Below are 23782 nucleotides of genomic sequence, written 5' to 3'. Positions count from 1 at the left end.
GATCTTGTGGCAGAGGCAGAAAAGTAATTATTAGTCCAGTGATCTTAGGAGGTCAGTGTTGGCAAGGAGCTTTCTGGATCACCACCCTCCTCTGCAAGAGTAGGAGGATGCTGCTGAGTAAGGTCAGAGCTTTCTGAGGGGAGCCAACCTTGCTTGTGTGTCGGATGCTCTGATGGCAGCCTGATGCTGCCCAGTTTTTCCTTTCCACCATGTGTTGTTCTTCTCACTATATTGTCCAGCAAAGGAATTTATAAAAGGCAATCCTAATTTTCTCCTTAGTCAAAACTATTGAAAAAGAAAAATCCCACACACAAAGCCAAACCTCTCCAGAAGTAAATTCCGGAATTCATTCTTGGATTTGTTTGTCTTTTGCCTTAAAAGTAAAGAAGCTTCCCCAAGTACCCCACTACACTTGCTTGCTTTCTGTTCTCTTCAGTGAACTTCTTTTTGTGACTCTGGCTCTCTAGAAATCTGTTTCAAACTCTAAAAAGCAGCTGGAACACACTTGAGCTGCTCAGCACAAACTACAAAGTAATGGCATTGACTGTGCAAAACAGATGCTGTTTGCATTCAAATAAAAGACAAACATAATATTTGCATTAATAGAGAGCCTTTGCAAAAGTATTTGCATAAAGTGGTTTATCCTTTTCCAAGAGCTGGTTACTTTTAACTAATTTCTGTGTGTAGCAAAGGATAAGCAATCTTTTGCTGATTATTTCTCACAAAGAGTTGCTTTTGCACAAGTGTAGCTGATTTCAGAGAAGGGCTCTCCGACATGCAAATATGGTGTCAAGTGGAACACTGCATTGATTGCTGTCAGTCATATTCTTGGTTGCTTTTTGTGTTATAAAGAAGGATTGATGAGCCATTACCCTGTTCTCAGTCATACTAAATTGCTTCTGCAGAGTTTTGCAAAGAGTTACTCAAACTGGGTCATATTTCATTGGTCGCCTCTTCTTTATTATAAGAAGAAGCCAGAGAATTGGTGTGTCGAGTGCTTTGGTACCTGCACAATTTCAAGGACAGCTATGCTTAATTCTTATTTCATTAATGAAGACTGTTTAAGAGTAAAGATAAAGAAATCGAGCAAGGGAAAAATGATGGTCTGTCAAAGAGAAGTAGAGCCCAGAAATGCATGCCGTTAAGTCCTGCATAGTTATTAAAAAATGAACTAAAATTTGGCCATGGGTTTCCCAGCTGTCAAAGTGAGGATGGAACCTCGTTTATTTTTAGGGTTTGCATTGTTCTTAAGAGGAAACCAACCAGGTGTTTTAGATAGTGATTTTGAAGCGCGCGCGCGCGCACACACACACACACACACACACACACAGAGGCACATGAAACAAAAGTTTGAGGAAACAGTATTACAGATCATGAAAGTAGCCTCTGTAACTATATGAAACTCTGTATTAATTTAGTATCCAGTATTTATCTGTACTTACATATTTACTAGTGTTTCACCTCACCCTTGCTTCTAGCATCTTATTCTTTTCACTTTGGATATGATTTTCTTCTTTCTGAAATAATTCTTTAGTTGTTATTTCAGCAGTGGTTTCTGGGTGGTAAACACTGAATGTTTGTTAGTCAGAAAAATGTCTTTTTTCTCCCTTGTCCTTGAATAATAGTTTAGCTGGGTATAGAATTGTAGGTGGCAAGTTTTTCACTCAACACTTGCAAGATATTTTATTGTCTTCTGGCTGTTTTTGTTGCTGTTGAAAAGTTAGCTCTCAGTCCACTGTTGTTTCTTCTTAGGTAATCTGTCTTTTCTGTCTTGGCACTTTTAGGATCTTGTTCCATGTTTGATGGATATATGGATATTTTGTTGCAGTGCGTCTAGGTATGGATTTGTACTTCTTTATCCTACTTGGGATGGAACATGCTTTTTAAATCTAGGAACTCTTATGTCTCTGGAATTCTGGAATATTCTCATTCATTATCTATTTGGATATAACCTTTTCTACATTTTCCCCATTCTTTAATTTAGGAATTCGTACTACAATCACGCATCACTTAACGATGAGGACATATTCTGAGAAATGTGTCGTTAGGCAATTTCACCATGATGTAAACATCATAGAGTGTCCTTACACAAACCTAGACGGTACAGCCTACTACACACTTAGGCTACATGGTACTAATCTTATGGGACCACTGTCGTATATCTGGTCCATCGTTGACCGAAACGTTGTTGTGTGGCGTGTGACTGTAAATCTGTGTTGGGCCAGCCTTTCTCCTTTATCTTTTTTTCCTTTTTGTGCTGCATTCAAGTTAGTTATCTAGATCTATCATCCAGTTCGTTATTTCTGTCTTTAGCTGTATCTAATCTGCTATTTTCAATTCTAGAAAATTCTTCCTATTCTTTTTAACAACTTTCCATTTCTCTTTTTCTGGGGTTCTTGTCTTTCAGAATTGTTTCTTTCCTTCATTTAATGTCTTTTTAAAAACATTCATTTTTTTTTAATAGTCTTTTCCATATTGTTTTATTATTTGTAGATATTTTGGAGTCATTTCTCTGTTTTGTTGTGATGACTGATTCAAGCATAGTGGATTGTTTCCATGTGCCATTTGTAATTTTTTGTTTTCTTTGTGAACTCCTCATCAGCAGGAGGGTGATTTCCCTCCTTCCCCACCTTCCTCCCTGCTTCCCTCCCTCCCATTCTTCCTCCTTTGGGTGTCTCATGTGCCTTGGATTGTGCATGTAGCCCTAGAAAGCCATTTTTCTTTGCTTTCCTGGGGTTCCAGGGTTTCCCAAGCTCTGGGCTAGTTTTTACCTTAATTTCTAGACATAGGATTCCAGAACTGCTCAAGTAATGTGAATCTGGAGGCCACACCCACACAGGCACAGGCTTAGGGCTTCAGTTTCTCCAAGGAGCCTCTTCCCAGCCATCCTCTTCTGCCTCCTTGGCTGTGGGTGGAGTTGTCCAGTCCCATTGTCATAGACCCGATAGCAGTTCTGGAGTTCTCTCTTTATGCGGGGGTCTTAGTTCCAGCTCTCTGTTGGGACAAGCTCATGGCCATCTCTGCTGCCCACCCCTGGGGCCAGTTTTAATGACTCTGGAATGGCAGCTGGATCTTTGTTCACTTGCTCAGAGTTCCCTCTTTGCTTTTCCCTCCTGTTAACTGAGGTCTTCTCTTTCTTTCTTTTAAGCTCAACTCTGTATATAAAATTGGGCTGGGACTTAATCTATCTTACACTCACCATTTCTATATTCTTGTAGTAGGAGGTGAGGGGTCCTTATTGATTAAGTCTATCAAGGTTCAGGCACCTGAAGCTGTGATTAACTTTGTATAGTGCTCAACTCTGTATTTTGGATACTAGTAGGATCTGTGTTTTCCAAGGTGTGAGATTGGCTTTTGCCACAGGTGTCCCTGTTAACTCAGAGCATCAGCCAACAGCACAGATTGCACCACTGTTGTCTCCCAGTCCCTCTTTTCTTGTAGTTGAGTAGAAGCCTTGCCCTTCTTCCTAATTGTCTGGATATTTTAATGCTGGGTCAATCAGAACTGAGTATCTACCTGAGAGTGCTCATTTTAGTTACGGACTGCCTTCATGCTTAAGTGGTCGGACATAATCTGTGTATACAGGTGTAAAAATTAAAGAAATTGGCTATAGATTAAGAAAGGCGGGATTTTTTTTGGTGTCATTTCTACGGATTTCCTTTGCCCCGCAATTCTACTCGTTGTTGGCAAACTAACATAGTGGAACGGGATTTTTCACCTGAGTTGAATGTTAAATAATATGAAATAGATCTGTTCCAAGAATTATAACATCTTATGAGACGATGAAGACATGTCATCAGTGCATCATAATTTAAAACTCTGGGGATAGAAATGTGCGTTGGGCTCCTGCTGTGTCTGAGACAGTGCTGGACAACGTGAGGGCCGGCGGCTTGGCCAGGTGAAGCCTCCAGCCACCCAGGCCCGTGGGCGCTTCTTCAGGAACCAGCGGCAAGTGGAGCGTTAGCTGGTGGTTTGCTTGTAGAGAACAGTCTGCATGGTAGGAGTGTGCATGTACTTGCAGGAGGAGCAGGAGAGAAATGATTTTGTTTTTACTTTTTCTTAATTCAAAAATTACTCCATTACAAAACACAGAAGATAAGGGATTGTAGTCTAAAAATTTGGGTGTATCTGTTCCTAGAACTGTGAAGCTTTCAAAATTTGGGAAGTTTATTTTTAAAAGCCATTTTTAACGTGCTGGCTATGTGGGCAGAGTCTGCCGCTTTCTGGTTTGGCACAGGGCTGTGTCTGTCCTCTGGAGTCAGCCTGTCCGTCCGAGAGGAGGACTTCGTGGGACAGCAGAGTAGAGCTCTGGCAGCGAAAGCTTCCTTCCTGTTCTGTGCTTTGCCTTGTGCTTGTGATTTTCCTCTTTAATTACTTCTAAAACCTGGCGAATAACAACCTGCTGATGGAAGCACAAGTCGGAGGACCGGGTCCCACCGCTTTGGTTTTCCGTGGCACGTGATGCTGCTGTTTGTGGGCAGGTCCTGCGAGCTGGTGTCAGGCAGGGTGGCTTAGGCAGGCAGCCTCATCTGTTCCTCTCAGTCCTGTAGGGTGAAGAGTATCATTTCACCCATTTTACAGATGTGGAAGATGAGGCCCAGACTGGTCTTGTCGTTTGTGTGAGGTCAAGGGCCCCTGGGAGTGGGTTTGAGCTTTGGTGCCAGGCACCTGGCTCTGCACTCACAGCCAGAACCTCAGTGCCACCTGTGGCAGGTGCCCAGGCCTCCTCAGTAGTCATGAGAAAACCAGAGGCTGAGAAGTATACAGAGGACTGAGAAGTATAAAGAAATCCATGTGCTGTCACTGACAGCAGCATAGTTAACATCTAACAGCAAATTGCTGCTCCTGTCAGTAGCTCTATTTTTAGAAGATTAAAATAGAGCACGATACAGTGTAATCACTGTATTTTTAGAAAGTGAAGTTTGTGTTGTATAAAGACGATTATGAAAGGAATAATGATAAGGTTTAGTCAGTCTTGATTTTGGGAAGTTGTATCTGTAGGGTGTGTCCATATTGTGTGTAACAGAAATGTAACAGTGTTTTCTACAGATTGGTACCAGCTTTTCAGAGGGCCCAGAAAAGCTGGTTTTGTTGGAGGGAGGGGTGTGCTGTGGTATTCTTGAATCAGATAGGACGATGAAATTATCTTGAACGCACACTTACACCTGTGAATACCTAGTGGTCTTGTGCAGTGGGGGAGCATATTCTAGGCTTTTTATAGGGAGGCACATGTGAGCATGTCAACCAGAGGACAGTGTTGCAGGTTACAGCGTGATCATAGCTACACACAATGTGCCTAGGGAACTAGAAATCTCCGCTAATCAGCCAAAATGCTGTGTAGCATTTGGGTGGCGTGATTTATGCGTCCTCCTCTTGTTTTTATAAAACTATATTTTAAAAACTTTAAAAAATAGATACAGTTTAAAAAGCAATGTACTATATATTATTAGGTAGTACAAAAATTAAAGAAAATAAAACTTCCGGAAATGGTTTAAAGCTTAGGACACAGAAACCAGTCCTGCTGAAAGACCCTTCCTCACTCTCCCATCAGCCCCTCTACCTGGCGTGCATGTGAGCATGTGTGAGCGTGTGTGAGCTTGGGACTCTGGAAGGACCACATGCCCGTCAGAAGGCCCTCTTCTGACTTGTTGGCTGTATTTGTAAGTTGACGCAGTGCTTGCGATGAAACATGGGGTGCCCAGTGGAGGTGGAGGGGGTACCACACAAGCAGAGGAAGCGCTTCTCCAAGTTCCAGGTCCGGCAGCTTCTCCTGGCGTAATTCACGAGACAGCCCTCTGTTGTCTTCCTTTTGCCGCGACCTCTGGCAGCAGGGCCCTGCTGGAACATGACGGTCCAGGGTCAGGCTATGGAAAATGGTCCTTCCCATCCAGGTTACAGGCGGATGGGTGGGGCATGGCAGCTTCCAGGTGGGAAGCTCCTTTCCTAGCCACTTAAGGGCTGGATCCCCTGAAATCTGCCTCTCCTGAGAAAGGTCGAGATGTCAAGAGAGCTGATCATCAGGTGTCACTGCTGATGGTGAGCACTGAAGCCAGTGGGACTTCTGGATGCTTCCACACCAATGGCCTGCAGTTTGGAACAGTGTTTTGATTCTGTACCTATTGCTCCTGCCCCAAGACGAGCTACTGGAGGAAGGCTCGAGCCCATGGCCACCTCTAAGCACAGATGGGAACAGGTAGCCACTGTGTGGAGCTGCCCTGACTGAGCTACTGGGGAGGGCGGCGGTTCTCGGGTCACACGGACACGAGTCTCTTGTCACATTGGCACAGTCTGCAATTCACTGTCGCCCCCACTGGTTCTGGTAAAGGAGTCCAGAGTTTCTGGGTACATCTCCAGGGTTGAAGGCTGGGTGCTGAGGATGAAATGGTGTTATTACTTGGTCACCTCCTCCAAGGCCCATGTCTCTTGGGGGCAAACTCTGTGCCTCTGTCAGCATGGGGGCCCCAGCACCTGATGCCACGTCTGGAGCACACTCAGCTCCTGACAGTGTTTGTTAGAGATATAAAATTAAACCAGGGCATTTTATTTAACCAGAGAACATCTGTGTCTCACGATGGGAAACATGTAGCAACTTCACAGTGTGACAGGTGCTGCGGGTTGCCCACGGGAGATGTTCCAGAGGCTCTACAGCAGTGTGAGCCGAGGCTTGTCCTCCGGGCGAGGGCCGCATTCTGGAACAAAGAGCTTCCACCTGGATAATGTGTTTCAGTGACGGACGCTAATCTGTAGTGGGGTAAGAGGAATGAAAACTGATGGGAAGCAGCCAGCCAGGTAAATGACACATACTTTGACCACTTAGATCTATTTTATTCACTTTCTTTCCTGACACAAGGTTTCTGGGCAGAGTGTGTATCATTTAACGTTAAACTGCCCCCAACGTTTTTTATTTTTTTATTTTTTAGCAACTCAGTTAAAGATATTAATAAATATTTCAGAAGATGATGCTGGGTGTCTGTATGGCAGGAGTTAGGGCAGCAGTAAAGAATGCTGTTAGGACTGGGAGGAGAGCAGCAGTAGGGCTTACAAACTGGCAACATGAGTAGAATAATCTAGACAAAAATATATATTAACTTGAATTTTGAATCATTGACACAAATCCTGATCATTTTGGTGTTTTGTTGTTTTTGTGTGTGTGTGAGAAAGTCATGAAGTAACTATCAGAGGAAGTTTCGAAGTTGTGTTTGCTCTTCAAAAGGGCGAGTAGGTCTCTTCGAATTAACAAGGTCAGTAAACTCTGCCTTCTTGATTTCCAGCATTCTCCCCTAGTGAGCATCTGCCAATCCTTGCTTTTTTTGTCTTTTGCAGCTCAGTGCGTGGCTTTGCCTTGCAACACCCACGTCTAGTCCTCCATCCAGAAGTCCTGATGGATTAACCTTCAAAACAGATCCCAAATCAGACCACTTCTCCCAGCTCCATGGTGACCATCCTCCTCTGAGCTCTGGACCTCAGAAAAAGCCTCTCGGCTCTCTATCCTGCTTCCATTCTCCCTCTTCAGTGCCCCCGGCCCTGGGTAATATTCTACCCGGCAGCTGCAGTGAGCCTTTAAAGCAGAAGTCAGAACTGAAGTCTCACAGTGGCCTTCAGGACCCATGGCCTGGCCCTCGTGCCGCCCCGACCCGTCTCCTCCTGTTCTGCCCCTGGTCACTCGGCTCCGCCACATGGAGCCCACCAGGCTTGTTCCACCTCAGGGCCTTACACTTCTGCTCCCTCGTCTAGGATGCCCTTCCCTGAGATAGTTTACATGGCTCCTTCTCACATGTCATTTAGGTGTCTGCTCAAATGTCACCATCTTACAAGGGCCTTCTTTGATCACTTTATCTAAAGGAATGACCCCCAATCACATTCTGCCCACGTGATTTGTATTTCCAGCACATGTTGCCACACAATCTGTTTATGTATGTGTCATTTCCTCTTCACTTGTGGAAGTTTGGGGTGCAGGGACTTGATATTGTTCAAGACTGTGTCCCCAGAATTATGACAATCACTCAATAACTAGTTCACTAAAATTTGTTAAATTAATAAATGAATGAAGGAATGAATGATGTGATGTGGACCTTGTAGCTTAAATGGGTAAGTGTGGAGAGGTGGAATTGCAGAGTTGGTTCCAACCTTGATCGAGATGAGCTTCATCATCTCTCTCTCTCTTAGTTTTGTCGTCTTTAAAATGGGGGCAGTAGTAGTATTTATGCCATTTGTTTCCCTGTGAGGACTAAATGAGCTAAAATGGATGAAACACTCAGACGAGTGTCTGACTCATAATTAGTGCCCCATACAAGTTAGCTGTTATTTCTAATTTAGAATGTAAACTTTATTGTTATTTTGGTTTAGTTCTGGCAGGATCTGTTAAGAACAATAGTTTAGAAAAACGAAATATACTTTTAGTGAATTGAAGCAAATATCGTCCTAAAGAGTGCTCAGGGAGAAAGTCCTTCTACCCAGGGTGCCTGTTGGCCATCGCTACAACGTGCTGTCAGCAGACATTTGCTGGATGGACCACTAGGGCCACGTGTCCCTTGGGCAACTGTGCTGGGGGTCAGGCCCAGCGGCTCTTGGTCCCTGCATGGCCCGGTGTGGTGGAGCATTAGCTGAGCCTGCCTGTGCTCAGCACTTCTGAAACGATGCGTTATAGGAAGCAGGGCAAAGAAGCCTTTTTCTATACAAAGAAGGAGAAATGCTTTAGGGGCCAGTTTTGCTGGGGAAAGGGTGAGCCAGGCGCGAGGCTCCGTTTTCCCTCTTGCTCGGGCCTCCTGCCGGGCATTCCCCCCTTAAATGCAATCCAGCCACATGCTTAACACAGTTAACTGCGCGGACTTTCTCCCAACGGCCATTTTTGGTTTATTGTTATGAGTTAGTGACTCATTACTCGTGAGCTGCTTATTAATATGTACCTATTTTCTGGCTTCCTATCACTTAACCACAAACACCTTTCAGCGAAATTTTAATGCTCAGCAGTGTGGAAAGTGTTCTGGAAGGATGCTCATCCATCAAGTGGTTTTAGTTGCTGACTCACATTTTCAGGAGACGATTTTGCCCCAGTCAGATGCCTTGACGCGGGACAGAACATACATCCCGTGTTCAGGTGGGACTGTGAGCGTAACTGAATGCAGGAGAAGTGGGAGGAACGTATTTTGTGTCCTATTCTTTAGGTGTTATTTTATTTTCTCTTTATATCAGTCTACATGTCTACTTAACAGATGAGGGACCTGAGTCTGAGTTTAAGTAACATGATTACTGATGAACCTATACGTGGATGGAAGCCCGCCTGTCTGACCCCGATTCCCACGGGGCCACGCAGACTCCAGGACATGGCCTCCTCCCACACAGAGGTCACTCTGTCCAGGTGAGGGCTTTAACTCAGGTAGGAATTTTGTTCATTAGGCAGCTCGGCAGTTAAGAGGTGTTTAGTTCAGAAAATTGGACGCCTGCAGAGAAACCACAGTGGTAGGTACAACTTAGAAAGTTTGCCTTTGGGTTTTCACAAACGTGAGGTTGGTCTGAGCAGTCAGAGAAAGTGCGGTTATGTACAAGTAGATATCAGAGCTAGTTTTCGGTCTTTGCTGATAACTACCTTCCTTTTTGTCATTACCAACTTCATCCAAGGGAGCCTATCCAGAAAACTATGTCATATTAGTCATCGAGATACGTACGGATTCCTTGTGTGTTCTTTGCAGTGCTCCCATGTAACTTCTCTTGGGTGTTATTTCTTATGCAGACGCTGAGAAATCTGCACATCTTCCATCTGAGGTTGTTTTCCTCTCCTACGCCTCTAGCGCTCCACAAAACAGCTTTGGAGTGACTCACGCAGTTATATCCTCCCCACAGGGCAGATGGACATCCTCTCCGGAGCAGAGACGGATCTGTTTTCAAAGGCAGCCTAGGACATTTTCTCCTGATTTTCTAAATCACTTATTAATGGTTGAGCTGGGCTGTGCTGCTCGGTGGGGAGCAGCTGAGAGCTGTCAGTCTCGGTGTTGTCTCCCTTAGGGAGCGAGGAGAATGACCAGACCGGTTCCTGGAGAAGCATATGAAAGACTTGCTGAGAAACCCTCCAGGAAACTTTGCCTCTATCCAGAGAGAACAGAGCATGGCTTTAGCTGACCTTCCAGAACACTGCTGCCTGGACTCCAGTGGTGCCCACCCGCAAAGCTGTTTTCTTTGACTCACTCCCTCGTGTCCCCTCTCCGTCACTCGCTCAGTCAGCATTGTCCAGCTCTGTGCTTGAGCCAGGACCCTGTGGGGACAGGACAGACCCCTCTCTGCCCTCAGGCCGCTCCTGGCTATGTGAGTTCTGCGTTTTCCATGTTCCTCCTTGCGGCTTGTGGTCACAGCTCGACATGTGTTCTTTCCTCCTGACCAAAGCTCTCTGCTTTTGTGGATCCATCTCAAATAGGTGTGGGCGAGGCGGCGTTTTTCCACTTTTGAATTTTCCCAAAGAAAATTCCCAAGTGACGGGCTGTGACTCTTCTTTCTGTGGTTCTTTCTTGACTGTGCTCTCCTTTCTCTCAGCTTCAGTCGTGCTGTGTGGTGTCCAGTGTCTGGGGCAGGGGCCGTTGGGACGCTTGGTCCTGTTTGCCCTTTATAAGTTTAGGTGTTAGAAAGTAAGCCTTGCTGGGTGTGCGAGAGAAGCAGGGTACGGCCTGGGGGTCCACCGGCTGGCATCACGTAGACCCCGCGTTGGAGCACAGAACAAGCTAGGGTCCTGCCCACGAGGGGTGAGTTCAGCTGGACTTAGGCTGGGCCCCATAGCCTGTTCATTGTCACATCTCAGATGCCCAGGACCTGTTGGCTGAGTGGAATATTAACCAGGAGGGTTTGCTTGCTTGCACAGCTAGGGCTGGTAATAAACTGAATATTGTTACGACTATTAGTGAGACAACTAGTTAGACTGATGATCTAGCAGATGTTAAGGAGAACAAATGCTATGGAATAGAAAGTAAGGGCTTCTCTTTATCCTTGGCATCTCTTGAAAATTTTTATTATGGAATATTTCACACACATTCGAAAAAAGAGAGACTTTAGTTCATATAGTGAGCGCTCTTGTGCCCATCTCCAACCTTCTAAACTCTGAGCTTTTGGACCATTCCCATTCATCAGTCCCCCTCCCTCACCTTTAATTCCTGGAGAATTTAAAACAAATTCCAGATGCCACAGCATTTTCCCATAAATACTTCTGTGTATGTTTCTAACAGATACAATCCCATTATCACACTCAACAAAATGAATAATAATTCCCAAATATCATCTTATACCCAAGCTATGTTCAATTTTTACTGGTTGTCTTAAAAAAAAGTCTTTGTACAGTTGTCCCAATCAGGATGCAGACGTTGGGATTGACTGACAGGTCTGAAATCTCTAACCTGTAGCAGGTCACCCCGCCCCCATGGAGGAGCTGGGTCACTTGTCCTGGAGATTTTCTCATTCCACGCTCGATTGATCGCAGCCTCCTGGTATCCTGCAAATACGTTCCTTTAAACTCATATTTCCTATAACTGGTAGCTAGAGCTAGTTTTGATTTTTAGAGGAGGACAAGAAGACTTCATAGATTAGCCTTGACATTTCAGAAGTCTGCCTGATTTTCCTGAAGGAAAAAATATTGCTTAGAAAAAAGAATGTATCTTCCATTTTCTTTTTCTCTAATAAATACACATAAACTGTGTTGGATGTGCCTCAGGAATTCAGAACACTTACCTCATTAGAGTTTAATTCATGTTAATGGGCAGACACAAGCTTTATTATAGAATTTTGGTATTTTTCAATAACTTGTGCAGTGAGGAGAAGAAACATTTAATGGATTGGGACTCTGGAGGCTGTTAGCAGAACTCACCCAAGGAGCTGCCCATTTGGTTGGCCTGAGTTTTTGGAGCATCAGGGCAGGTGCCGATGTTGTCTGGGCCCCGGGACACTGCTGGACAAGGGCTGTGAAAGAGGGAGGGCTGAGGACGGGGGTACCCGGGGGGATGCCCGAGCATTCAGCAAAGGAGGCAGGAAGCAGAGAGGAGGGACGCGGGATGGGAGGGGGCAAGTCTGGCTTGGGGTGGGAATTTGAGACCCCTCTGGGGTGTTCAGGTCAGGGAAGGGCCGAGGGGGCATTTGAGTATTTTGCTGACCTGATGAATCATTTCCATCTAGGAGCTGACATTTCATTGTACTGAGCCCCCTTTTATAATTTAAATGAACAAGGGGATCGAATTTCTAGTAAAATCTGGTCCATAGGTCACTCAGGTTAGGTGCAGGAAATGCCAGCTTCACATTGACATTGTGGGAAGGCACAGTGACCGCTGAATCCAGAGAGACACCCCACTTACTCCACACTGACTTGCACAGTATGTGAGGGGTTGTGCATAATCACGCAGCGCACTAGGCCCTCCAGAAGATGGGGGAGTGTTCAGTGGGGGAGCTCGGCCTGCCTTGCCTTCTCACAGACACCTGCTGTGTGCTGTGGGCCCTGGGCTTGTCTTTCTCCCTGCCAGGCCTGCGAGCAGATGGGGCCGTCGCTTCCGTCTTCATTCAGGCCAAAGACAAGCTATCTTTCACCAGGCAAGAGAACCTCATACTTATTTGTCCTTCTTCTAAAAGCTAATCTATTTTTTAAACTTTTTTCCTGCATTGAGTTTTATAATAACAACACATACACAACAACACAAATATTCCTACTGCAGGAATTCTGACTTTTCTGATTAAGTTAGTTTTTAAGAAGACCTGGGGCCTCTCCTGTTGAACATCAGCCCTCAGGCGTTTATGCAATTCAGTATGCCCAACGTCAGAGCAAGGCCACCTTTGCCCTCATAGAACTGCATATGGTTCCAGATTTGAAATGACAGGAAAGGTGCTCGAGGCCTCCTTCTCAGCTAAGGCCTTTCATTCAGAACACGGTGCATCCATCGCATCTGCTCCATCTCGAGGCCGCCTCCATTGGCAGAATGCCCAGCCCCGTGTCCAGGAAACGGTGCCATCTCACCCTCCAGAACCTCCTGCTCATCACACACATACAAGGGAGCAATAAACAGATCTGAGCAGCAGAATGGAAGCCAAAACTCAGACACTGGGGCTCAGATATTTACTAGGGAGGAAGCTGTTCTCTTTGCGGACATTCTAGCAAGTTCCCTATTAGATTTGAGTTCACGAGAGATTAGAGGAGAGGGGGAAGAGGGAGGAAGGGGAAGGAATACCATCATTCTTGCCACTAGAACATCTACTCGCCAGGCCCTGGGTAGCCCTTGAGATACACAATCAATTCTCGCACAAATCTTCCAGATAGGTCTGTTGCTACCCCTGTTTTAGAGAGTCTGAGAAATGCAGACTGAGGAGCCCTGGTCACAGATTGGGCGCAGGCAGAGCTGGCCTGAAGCAGGCTGGTGACTCAGGGCCTTAATACCTGGCCCTCCCCAAGCACAGCAGCTGTTCTGGTGCGGTTCCAGCCTGGCCCTGCATGTCTTCATCTTGGCTCCTGCCTTCTCCTTTGGGACCCAGACCCAGGCCGCCCTCTGCTCAAGTGTTCCATGCTGCCTCCCTAAGCAGGTCCACTCCTCTTATAATAACTCTTGAGAAGTAGGGGAAGGAAAGCTCATGCAATTTTTACAAGTGTGGGCTGTGCAAGGTGACTTTCTTCCAAAGAATGTCAGATGGAAAGGGTAAAGAGCACCTTTACGGTGGAGAGAACTGATGAACACACTTCAGCCAGGTGATCAAGGGCTGCATCAATGGTGATGTGTCATGCTGGTGGAATGTGTCCTCGACATGATGTGATGAGAGTGGCACTTCACCGCTGTGGTCTTCCTTCTGAAAACATACAACCCCAGTCTAATCATGAGAAGAACATCAGACAAACTCCAATTGTAGGACATTGGACAAAATCCTGACCAGTTCCCCTCAAAATGGTCCAGGTCATCAGAAACAAGGAGAGTCTGAGGAACTGTCACAGCCAAGAGAAGCCTCAGGAGATGTGACACCTCAATGTCATGTGGGTTCCTGGATGGGATCCTGGGACAGAAAAAGGACATCAGGGAAAAACTGAGGAAACGTGAATGAAGTCTGGACTTGAGTTAATGATAACTCAGACGTACCATTCTAATGTAAGATGTTGATCATAGGGGAAGCAGGGTGCAGAGTATGTGAGAATTCTCTGTACTATTTATAATTTTTCTGTAAATCCACAACTGTTCTAAAGTTAAAAGTTTGTGTAAAAAAATAAAAACAGATAGGAAGATTGGCTAGAATGAAGACTTTGAATTATTACTGCTGCCAAACACCCAGGATTCCATTACCATGTGTCTGAAAACCAGCTCTATTAGAATGATGACATATGTACACTGCTGTTATATAAAGTGGGTGACACACAGTTTCGTCACCCCCAGTTCACTTTTGTCACCTATATTAATCCCTACTAAGCACATTTGAGAATATTAATTTGTCTAATTCTTTTATGTTCATGACCACAAATGAGGTATGAACTAAGGTTGAAATGTGGGGCTAGGTCTTCAAATCTTTGGAATCAAAAGTAGAAAAGATTTCAGGCCTAGATGGAATTGCTTTATATCTGTATGACTTTATTCTCTGCCTCAGAACTTATTGGACCTGACCAAGTTGGTTTATTGCAGGAATGAAAAGTTGGCTTGACGTGAGAAAGGGAATTTCACCATATTACCAGATGGAAGGGGAAATTATTTATTAATATGAATTGATACAAAAAAACAATAAAATTTGGCACACATATATGATTTGAAAATAGTTTTGGCAGACTAGGAATAGAAGGGAACCTCCTTACCCTAGTAAAATTATCTGTCAGAAACCCACAGCAAGCATGATACTTATTGGTGAAACATTGTAAACAGTCCCACTAAGATCAGAAACAAGACAAGGGTGTCCTCTATCACGGTTTCCATTCAATAATACCATAGGTCCCAGCCAATAGAATAAGGCAAGAAAAAGAAAGAAAAGGCCTGACGTCTGGAGGGAAAGACACAAACTGTTGTTATCATAGGTGACAAGGTTCTGCAAGTAGAAAATTCAGAATAACTTCATATAAATGATTAGAATGAATTTGAGTTTAAGCAAGTTGCTGGGATACAAAACCAATACATAAAAATTAATTGTATTTCTATATACCAGCAGACAGAAATCAAAATTTAAAATACCAGTTATGATATTTTACTTAAAACATCAGATACCTAGGAATAGATCTAAAGATGTTCAAGACTTTATACTCAAAATTCTAAAACATTTCTGAGACAAATAAAATGAAGTGACATTCTGTGTTCATAGATTGGAAGATGTAATATTCTTAAGATTCTCTTCTCCCCAAATTCTAGATACAATGCAGTCCCGGTCAGAGTTTTTTTTTTTTTTTTTTTCTTTTTTTGGTGGAACTTGACAAGCTGATTCTAAAATTTATGTGGTGGAGTAAAGGACCAATACTGCCCAAGATAATTCCGAAGAAGAAAGTAGATGGATTATTTCCTTGCTGGATATTAAGAATTATTGTAAAGTTGTGATAGTTAGGACGGTATGATTATTGGCATAGGTGTAAACAAATTGGCCAATAGGACAGAGATCTGACTTGTAACAGAACTAATGTTGCTGATCAGTAATGAAAGTAAGACATCTTAATAATGGTGATGGGACATTTGGCTGTTCTCGTGGAAGAAGACAGAAAAACAGAAAACCCTGCCTCATACCACATACAAAAATCAATACCAGAGAGATGAGAGACTTACATATAAAAGGGAAAACCACAAAACTTTCAGATGACAATATGGTAAAATATCTTTGCAACCTCCAGGTAGGGAAGAATTTCTTGAACCTGACATAAAAAGCATAAATAAGCTTTAAAAGAAAGATTGATAAATGTGACCTTAAAGAATGAGAAGGCGTAGTCGCTGAGATGATACCTGCAACCTTTAATTGACAGAGGATTCATGGTCAGAATTTTTAAAGAATCCCCCTGAAGCAGTAAGAAAAAGACAACCCAATTAACAAAAAAATGGACAAAAGACTTGAATTCAGAATAGCCAAGAAGCATGTGAAAAGATACTTGGTATCATCTGTCATCAGGAAAGGGCACATTAACCTCAAGGAGATGCCGGTTCGTCCCACCACCATAGGACTGGGTAGTGTAGGGGGGGGTGGGTAGGAGGCTATTTCCCAATAGTGGAAATCATACAATTTCTCCCTTTTCGTTTCCCCTCCCTTCCCCTCATTTCCCCCTTCCTCTCCTCCTCTCCCCTCCCCTTCCCATCTCTAACCAGGTAACCTCTGTGTGTGTTTTTCATGGCCTATCTTTATTGGTCCAAGAACCATCATTTCTTGTTGCAGATCCTCTTTAATTATGTATATCAGGGAAGGGGTTGAGCCTTTTTATTCAGTGTCTGAAGTTTTTGTTTCGTTTTTTTGTCCTATAGATTATGTGGGAGTTGTCACAGAAATTACCCGGTGTCCACATTATGCAAGTACTTGATTGACTGTGCGTGGTCTGACCCCATGCTCTTTGGGAGGAGGTGGGCGGCTGCGCAGGTCTTCACTGTGGGGCTTACAACCTCTCCTTGTAGCTGGGGGCCCTGGGGCCTCCCTGGGCCTGTGCCTCTCATACCTGCCTGACTTTTCCATCGGGTTCTGTGGAAGACCCTGTGGACCTGAAAAGGGAAGGAGGGCATGAATTATAACCGTGATGTGCTTTCATTTCTTTATTTTTCCGGTGGTGTTTTTTCCTTTCCTGCTTTCTTCCCTGTCTTTCTTTCTTTCTTAATCCTGATTAGAGCACATTCCTGGGGGCGGGGGAATTCGGCCTTGGTGATTTGAAGCCCTGGGTTGAATGGCACAGGTCTTGGTGAGTAACCTTTTGCCCCAGGTCCAGGGCAGGCTTGTGACTGGTCTCGGTGAGACAGGACCCAGTTCTGGGGCACCAACTGCATTGTCTTGGGTACATTGCTCAGCCCTGCAGGGCCGTTTCCCCATGTGTAGAAGGAGAGGAGAAGGCCGGGCGAGTTGAAAGGTTCCTTTGGCAACCAAGGCCATGATTCTCGTTAGCTACACCCCCCTGCATGTCATACAGAGTGGAATTCTGAAAGCCAGCTGTGCTGTCCATGGGGAGGATGCTGAATTACAGTGAACCGTCATGTTTAAGCTGGATCCTGTAATCTCGAAGCTGACCACGCTGTTTCTTTGCAGGCGTGATTCGGGCAGCTCCATTTGCATTGTGACCATGTGCTGTGTGCACACTCATGGTGAGTCACATTGTGAAGGGGACACGGAGGACACTCGTGCTCCCAGCTTCTCCCCTTCTGCATATGCAGCTCATCTTCCACTCCCTGAGCTAATTCAAATGCCATTTGAGGACATGAAGTACACGGTCCCATACAGTGGAGTTTCCAAAATTAGATTCTCAAGTGGACACAGATTACGAAGGAAGCCTACTTGCAGCGGGTGCTTCGTGGCCCGAGAGGAAGTGGTACTTTGATTCCCTTCTTCCTTATCTCCTTGCGTGTAAGTGTTTAGTTTCTTACCACTGCTTTTTCCCCAGTGTTAGAAATTTCAACAGAGGCAGATAAATGTGGAAATTACACTTCTCGTTACTCATTTCGTGTTAGCTCACTCTGGAATATGGCGTCTGAAGCAATATAACATTAAGAAACAATTCCGTGTAGGTTCATGGATCACAGTGTCATCTTGGGCACTGCTGCGTATGCGACGTGGCTGTATTCTCACCGTTGGTCATTTCTTCCTGGTGAAGGGTGTTCTTTGCCGTGTCTACGTGGTCATGTGCTGGCGATGTGCTTAGATCTGGGTTCTAAACTGTCTTTCTCAGCCCTTGTAGCCCCTGTTCCTTCAAATGCAGTCTCTCTGTATGCCTGCTCTGTCTCAGGACTTTGTCCAGCTGCACATCTTGAAGTTTGTTTTACGAGAACTGAGGTATGGAATTGGATTTGTAAGGCCCTTGGTTGAATTTGTCACCAGCTCTGGTCCCTGTGATGCAGAGCAACGATGCTGCTTCACTTTCATCAACGCGGCCAACTTTCTTGTCTTCCTACTTTTGCGTTTGTGCTGTGCATCCCCAGCGCGCACACGGACCCACTGCAGGCATTCTGTGGAGTCGGCACATCTTTTCTCGGTAATTAGACTTGAATCCTCCAGAGGCTAGAGGAGGACCCTGCACGCCTCTGTGCTTCCTGTGGCCCCAAGCCTGGGTCTTTGCCCTGTGATGTTGGGGTCCTCACCACATGCTGAGGGCCATACACCCACGATTGGTGGTCTGGGCACCCAAACCAGCAAACAGTAGGACTGTGGAGCCAGTATTGGGAGGTACTGATGCCTGTCTGGACGCCCAGGAACCCGTTCCTTTCTCTGTGCCCCACCTTCCTGTGCCCAGTCTGTGCTTGGGGACTGTGCTATTGCTTGCTTCTGCCCAGAGACGCCTCCCGGGCACTCCGGTGCTGCTCAGCTCTGTGGGGTGGGGCCTGCTCATCGCTGTTCTACTTCTGTGAAAATACCTATTTTTTGGCTTCTGTAACCCTCCTTTCAGAATGAGTAACGTGGAGTCTGCTTATGGTGTCTGGGTGAATGAGTGATTTGTGGAGGAGCAGGGAGAGAGAACAGCGCAGGGCTGCTGGTGGTATTTCCAGCTGTTGAGGGCTCATGCTGCTTCCCGCTTTGTGCTGCAAGTATCGAGTGACAGGCCGATGCCCGTGATGGTCCCTCTGTGGTGCCTATGTATTCAGAGACCCTCCTGCTGTTTTCAGACAGTTTCACACGCTGGCTTCTCTCTGGAGAGGCAGGGTGCTTAATATTAACCTAATGCAAGTCAGAATAGTTTTCAGTCCAGATCTTCCTAAGTCTGACATCATTCCACAAGGATGTGAAAATGTCAGGGTTGGGGTTTGAATTTACAGGGTGTTGTGCCAGCCAGCCCCAGTGGTGTCCCTCTCCCTGAACCAGATGGGGCGTGTCAAGCTTCCGGCTTACATACGGAATGCATCATGCTCTTATCAAACGGTGGGGTTTTCTGGTGTGCCAGCTAGTTCGTATATACGATTAATTTATTTCTGATGACTAACTGGGACTTAACTCCAGTCTAGTGCCCAGAAATTTCCTGTGAGCTGACTCAGCTAAGCCATACATTGAGTTAAAACACGTGGGCGATACTTTTGAGTACACTAACACCACGTATCCTTAACACTCGGAATAGATTGCATTGAGATCTGATGCATCGCCTGCTTTAGTGTGGGTAGAAGTAACGTGTTTGTTATGCTTTGTTTGTGCGTGTGGCTTTGGAGTAGTTAGACCTGCAGGGCTTGGGGCGGGCACGAGCAGTTTAATCCCAAACTCCAGAAAAGGTCTTTACATGAGCTAGGATGCTGGCCTCAGTGCTGCCTCTAACTGCCCCTGGAAGCCAGGGTTTCCTCATTTGTAAAATGAGGACACTGGGCTGGCTTCTGGGTTTCTAAACTGTTTCTGGTTCTAGAGCTTTCCCTCAGTTGGAAGCTAAGGGTGGATATTGAAGAAATGACCGTGGAGGAGGGCCGTTCAGAGGGACACATGTTGGCTGGTGGGAGCCACAAAGAATGCTCTGGGCTTCCTCAGATCCCAGTGCGGAGCCCTGAAGAGGATGGTTTTGCATGCGCCTTGCTTCTGACCCCTGCCCATTGGAAAACTGCAGCTAGATTAGGATTTTCAAAAGTGCCTTTTGGTGTTTCTGAAAGTGTTTACAGTGGGGTTAGGATTTTTTAAAATATGTATATGCTTCTCTGAATTTTTTATAAATGAAATAAATTTCATGTATTTATTTTTAGGAAAAAAGGTTTAAAAGAACTTCCCACCCGAGTCCCGAGGTCTGTTTCTGGGGGCAGTGAAGGTGCTCACGCGACGGGCGTAGGCTCATGGTTCAGGCTCAGGCGGTCTCAGGGCTGGTCGTGTTCCTGAGAAAAGCCCTCCGTGCAAATAGTTGGGGTGATTGTCTGCACCTGGTGTTTGCATCCAAGACAGAGCTCTGGCCTGTCCGTCCCTCTCCTGACTTCAGGGGCCTGGACTGTCTTAATCCCCAAATGCCTTGTGTCTTCTTGTAGCTATTTTAATACCATTGTTGCCAGAATTGGGGAGGGCGTTGCTGGTTATGGGAGAGGAGACTCCAGACCCCACTGTTCGGTTCTCTGAGTTGCACGGAGCAGCTCTCGCTGCAGGCGGACAGCCCAAGCCGCCCGTCCCTCTCCCATGGGCACAGTGAGTGTGACTCACGCAGCCCTCGGTGGCAGGCACCTGGAAGGCCTCACGCCTTGCCTTCCCTCCCTTCCTTGGGAGGGTCTTCAGATCTCAGAGTGCACTATTTTTTTTTTTTTTTTTATAATTTTTATTTATTTATTTTTTTCCTCCAAAGCCCCAGTAGATAGTTGTAGGTCGTAGTTGCACATCCCTCTAGTTGCTGTATGTGGGACGCGGCCTCAGCATGGCCAGAGAAGCAGTGCATCAGTGCGCGCCCGGGATCCGAACCCGGGCCGCCAGTAGCGGAGCGCGCGCACTTAACCGCTAAGCCACGGGGTGGGCCCATCAGAGCGCACTTTTGTGTGTGTGTGTGTGTGTGTGTGTGTGTGTGAGGAAGATCAGCCCTGAGCTAACATCTGCCAATCCTCCTCTTTTTTTGCTGAGGAAGATTGGCCCTGGGCTAACATCCGTGCCCATCCTCCTCCACTTTATGTGGGCCGCTGCCACAGCATAGCCTGACAAGCGGTGCGTCGGTGTGCGCCTGGGATCCGAACCGGTGAACCCCGGGCCGCTGCAGCGGATGGCGCGCACTTAACCGCTTGCGCCACCGAGCTGGCCCCTCAGAGCGAACTTTTTGATCTCAGGGTCATTGTTTTTGCCCCTGGGTTTTGCACATCTCCAAAGACACCAGGGGTTGTGTAACACTAAATTTGAAGGTGGCTAAGGTATTATCCATCTGGGGTAAAAAGCAAGGTTTTATTACAGAGTCCGTAGACCTGATATTATTTGTTTTTGTCACGATTTGAAAGTCTGGCTAAGGGAGCTGATGGCTGCTCTGTGAAACCAGTAATGAGAATGACCGCCACATCAGCGTCTGTGATGACGTGCCTGCCATTGTAGGCCATGTTACACCACTTGTCAGAGCTAATTTTAAAAGAAAAGTGTGATTCCTGGAAGTTTTGCCAGAGCTTTCTTTCTCTTCTGTCTGAGAGAATATGGATGCTCTCGGGCAGTCCCAGTGCAGCCTGCTCCAGGTGCAGGTGTGGATGGGCTCCAGTCCCAGCTCTGCAGTTAGTTTGAAGATAGAAGCAGAGCCTGAGTAGAATCTAAAAGTGGATTTAAAAGACATGATTCCTTAACTTGTAAGTACCTGGCCGAGTTCTTCCCTAAAAGCATATTTGTGTGTCTTAGTCAGTTTCCTTGGCTGTCCTGCAAGCACACCCCGCAGCTGTCAGGCCTGGGCCGCCCGGGGCTGTATTTCTGTTAGCACCCGGGCCCTTGGTCAGTATCTGGGAACAGAATAAGTAGCTCTTCTGTTTTTATTATCTTAGTGCTTGTGGTCTATGCAGAAAAGTGGACTTCTGATAAACACAAGTAAGTATAATGTGGTTGCTAAACTGAAGTAAAACAATACAGTTAAGCCAGATGCCCTCCAGGCCAGAAATCAGTGTTGCTGTATTTCTGTTGAGGACTGTTTTGGTTATTCTATACGAAGGGGCTTTTATATTCTGATTCAGCAAGTAAAAATAACCTGTGATGGAATTAAAACCATTCTCCTTTAAAAGTAAGGACACACGCATTTCCATTGTTTGCAAGGAGTTGCTCCTTGAAGATTGTGAGTATCAAGTATGTTCACTGAAATGCGAGCAGTTTCTGAAGCCAAATGCTTTCTCTGTCCTCCAGATGGACTTTCTGGCCGAGACCAGCCAGTGGAGTTGCTGAACCCTGCCCGCGTGAACCACATGCCCAGCACAGGTAAGTCAGCACGCGCAGCCCTGGTGGGGACGGGCTCACCCGAAGGCTCCACTTCACTGGGGGAGTATGGAGAGAAAGGGGCTGGGTTATCAGATCCATTGAAGTCGGGTGCTCTTTTCCTGGGGCACCCGTTTTGGAAATGAAATGGGCATTGGCTTGATGCTATTTAAGAGGCAGAGAAATGCACATCCTGTCTGTCGTGAGCTCTAGAGCTTGTGTTCTTCACCAAAGTGCAAATTCCTTATTTGAGGTAGACCCCCAGGCCCTGATCCATACGAGAGTCTGTGGGCAAGAGTGCTGAGCTTGAGCTGGGGCCAGAAGCTCCACACTGTGGTGTGGCCAGGCTGCTAGCCAGCAAGCCACAGGACCACGGGCAGCTTGTGCTTTGTCCACGGGCCCAGGCATGTCGCTGGTCAAGTGAGTCAATGAGATTGTCTTGTAAGCACCTTTGTATTCTTTAATTAACCAAAAAGCATCAACTGTGATTATAAATCTCTCGTTCTGTGTATAATATTTCTAAATATGATCCTTCAAGCAATGTTTTCCAAAACTATGTGGCCGTGGAAACTTTCTTTTCTTTTCTGTTTCTGTAAAACACCTCACCTCCCCCCGTCTCGTGTCCTCTAGGATGTCAACTCAGAGCCTCACGTTCCACTTGAATGAGAAGAAAACGACCCTCCTAAAGGCCTGGGGTGTAAGGGAATTAGTGTCGCAGCTCCACATGGGTTCTTAAGCCAGCGTTTTCAGGGCAGCACTGCTGGACCCTTGCCTTCTCCGTGTCCTGAAGGCCTCCGTCTCTGTGGTTTTTGCTCTGCGGCACCTCCTGGACCCCAGCCTTCCCGTGGCCTGCTCTGCTCGCTCCTTCTGTGGGCAGGGCTGGCTGGGACAAGAAGGTGCGCCGACCCCTGCCTCCGCCCTGGCCCCCATCAGACCTCCCCACTGCCTCACCTTCTCGACCCCCCTTCCAGAGAAGTGGAAGCTGGAAGCAAGGCTGGAGGTATCAAAGAAGAGGTTTCTTTCTTTGCATAGTGATTCTCTGAGGTCTGCCAAGGATCGTTTCTGGCATTTCCCCAGACACAATGCTCCGCTTGTTTCTCTGCAGTGCTCCTAGAAGGCGCTTGGTGTCCCTGGGGCTGTGCTCTGCCCCCCGCAGGGGTGCCCACAGTCTCCCTTCTCTCTCCTGTCCTCACACCTCTTCTTCACACCTCCATTCCCGCCTATCAAGAGGTGGCTTTTTACCCGAGGACACTGAGGCCCGAGGAGGGGTGCTTTAAAATAGTAGACGAAAATGCTCAATTTCTTATTTTGGCCCAGGTAAAGTACACAGTGTTGATTTTCATTTTCTCTGGAGTTCATTTTGCCAGTGTAGTTTTGCTTAAACACTGAGTCCTTGTGTAGTTGGGCATTTTAAGACAATTTCCTGGTGCTCACCCAGGTGTGAGGTGGAGGAAGAGATTTTCAGAAAGCTTGATTGGCCATGAAAAGGTGGGAAATATGTGTCGTTTCCAAGTGAACCAGAGAGAGGTGGGCTTCAAATTAATTTTCTGGATTGGGGAGCACACCCTGCCTGTTGAGACTTAATGTGGGACTCCTGGTTTAGGATAAAGACAGACCGTGGACTTCAGTTTTGGACGGAGGGGACCTGAAATCCTGGGACCCATTGACTGTGTGACCTCAGGCAAGTTGCTTAATATCTGTTTTCTTTTCTCATTTCTCAGATGGAGATAATGATGCCTTCTCTGCAGGCTTCCTATAAAGATCAAATACATGTATCTGATTTTTAGTAGTTCCTGGATACATGTTGTCTCTTAATGTCCCACTG

At 46.1% G+C, this 23782-nt stretch overlaps 1 protein-coding gene across 5 annotated transcripts in view; it reads left to right on the top strand.

Moving 5' to 3' along the window:
- Positions 1–23782, top strand: part of HDAC4 (histone deacetylase 4) — a 338393-nt gene that overhangs the window by 137185 nt on the left and 177426 nt on the right. For all 5 annotated transcript variants that reach the window (XM_058533322.1, XM_058533325.1, XM_058533323.1 and 2 more), the window contains exon 3: positions 21889–21960. In XM_058533322.1, the coding sequence (XP_058389305.1) occupies positions 21889–21960 (72 nt within the window). The remainder of the gene's footprint in view (positions 1–21888; positions 21961–23782) is intronic.

The sequence above is a fragment of the Diceros bicornis genome, chromosome 37 (genome assembly GCF_020826845.1).
Source record: "Diceros bicornis minor isolate mBicDic1 chromosome 37, mDicBic1.mat.cur, whole genome shotgun sequence".
NCBI lineage: Eukaryota > Metazoa > Chordata > Mammalia > Perissodactyla > Rhinocerotidae > Diceros > Diceros bicornis.
The sequence above is the reverse complement of the archived record's forward strand: the minus strand, read 5'-3'. Positions and strand labels throughout refer to the sequence as shown.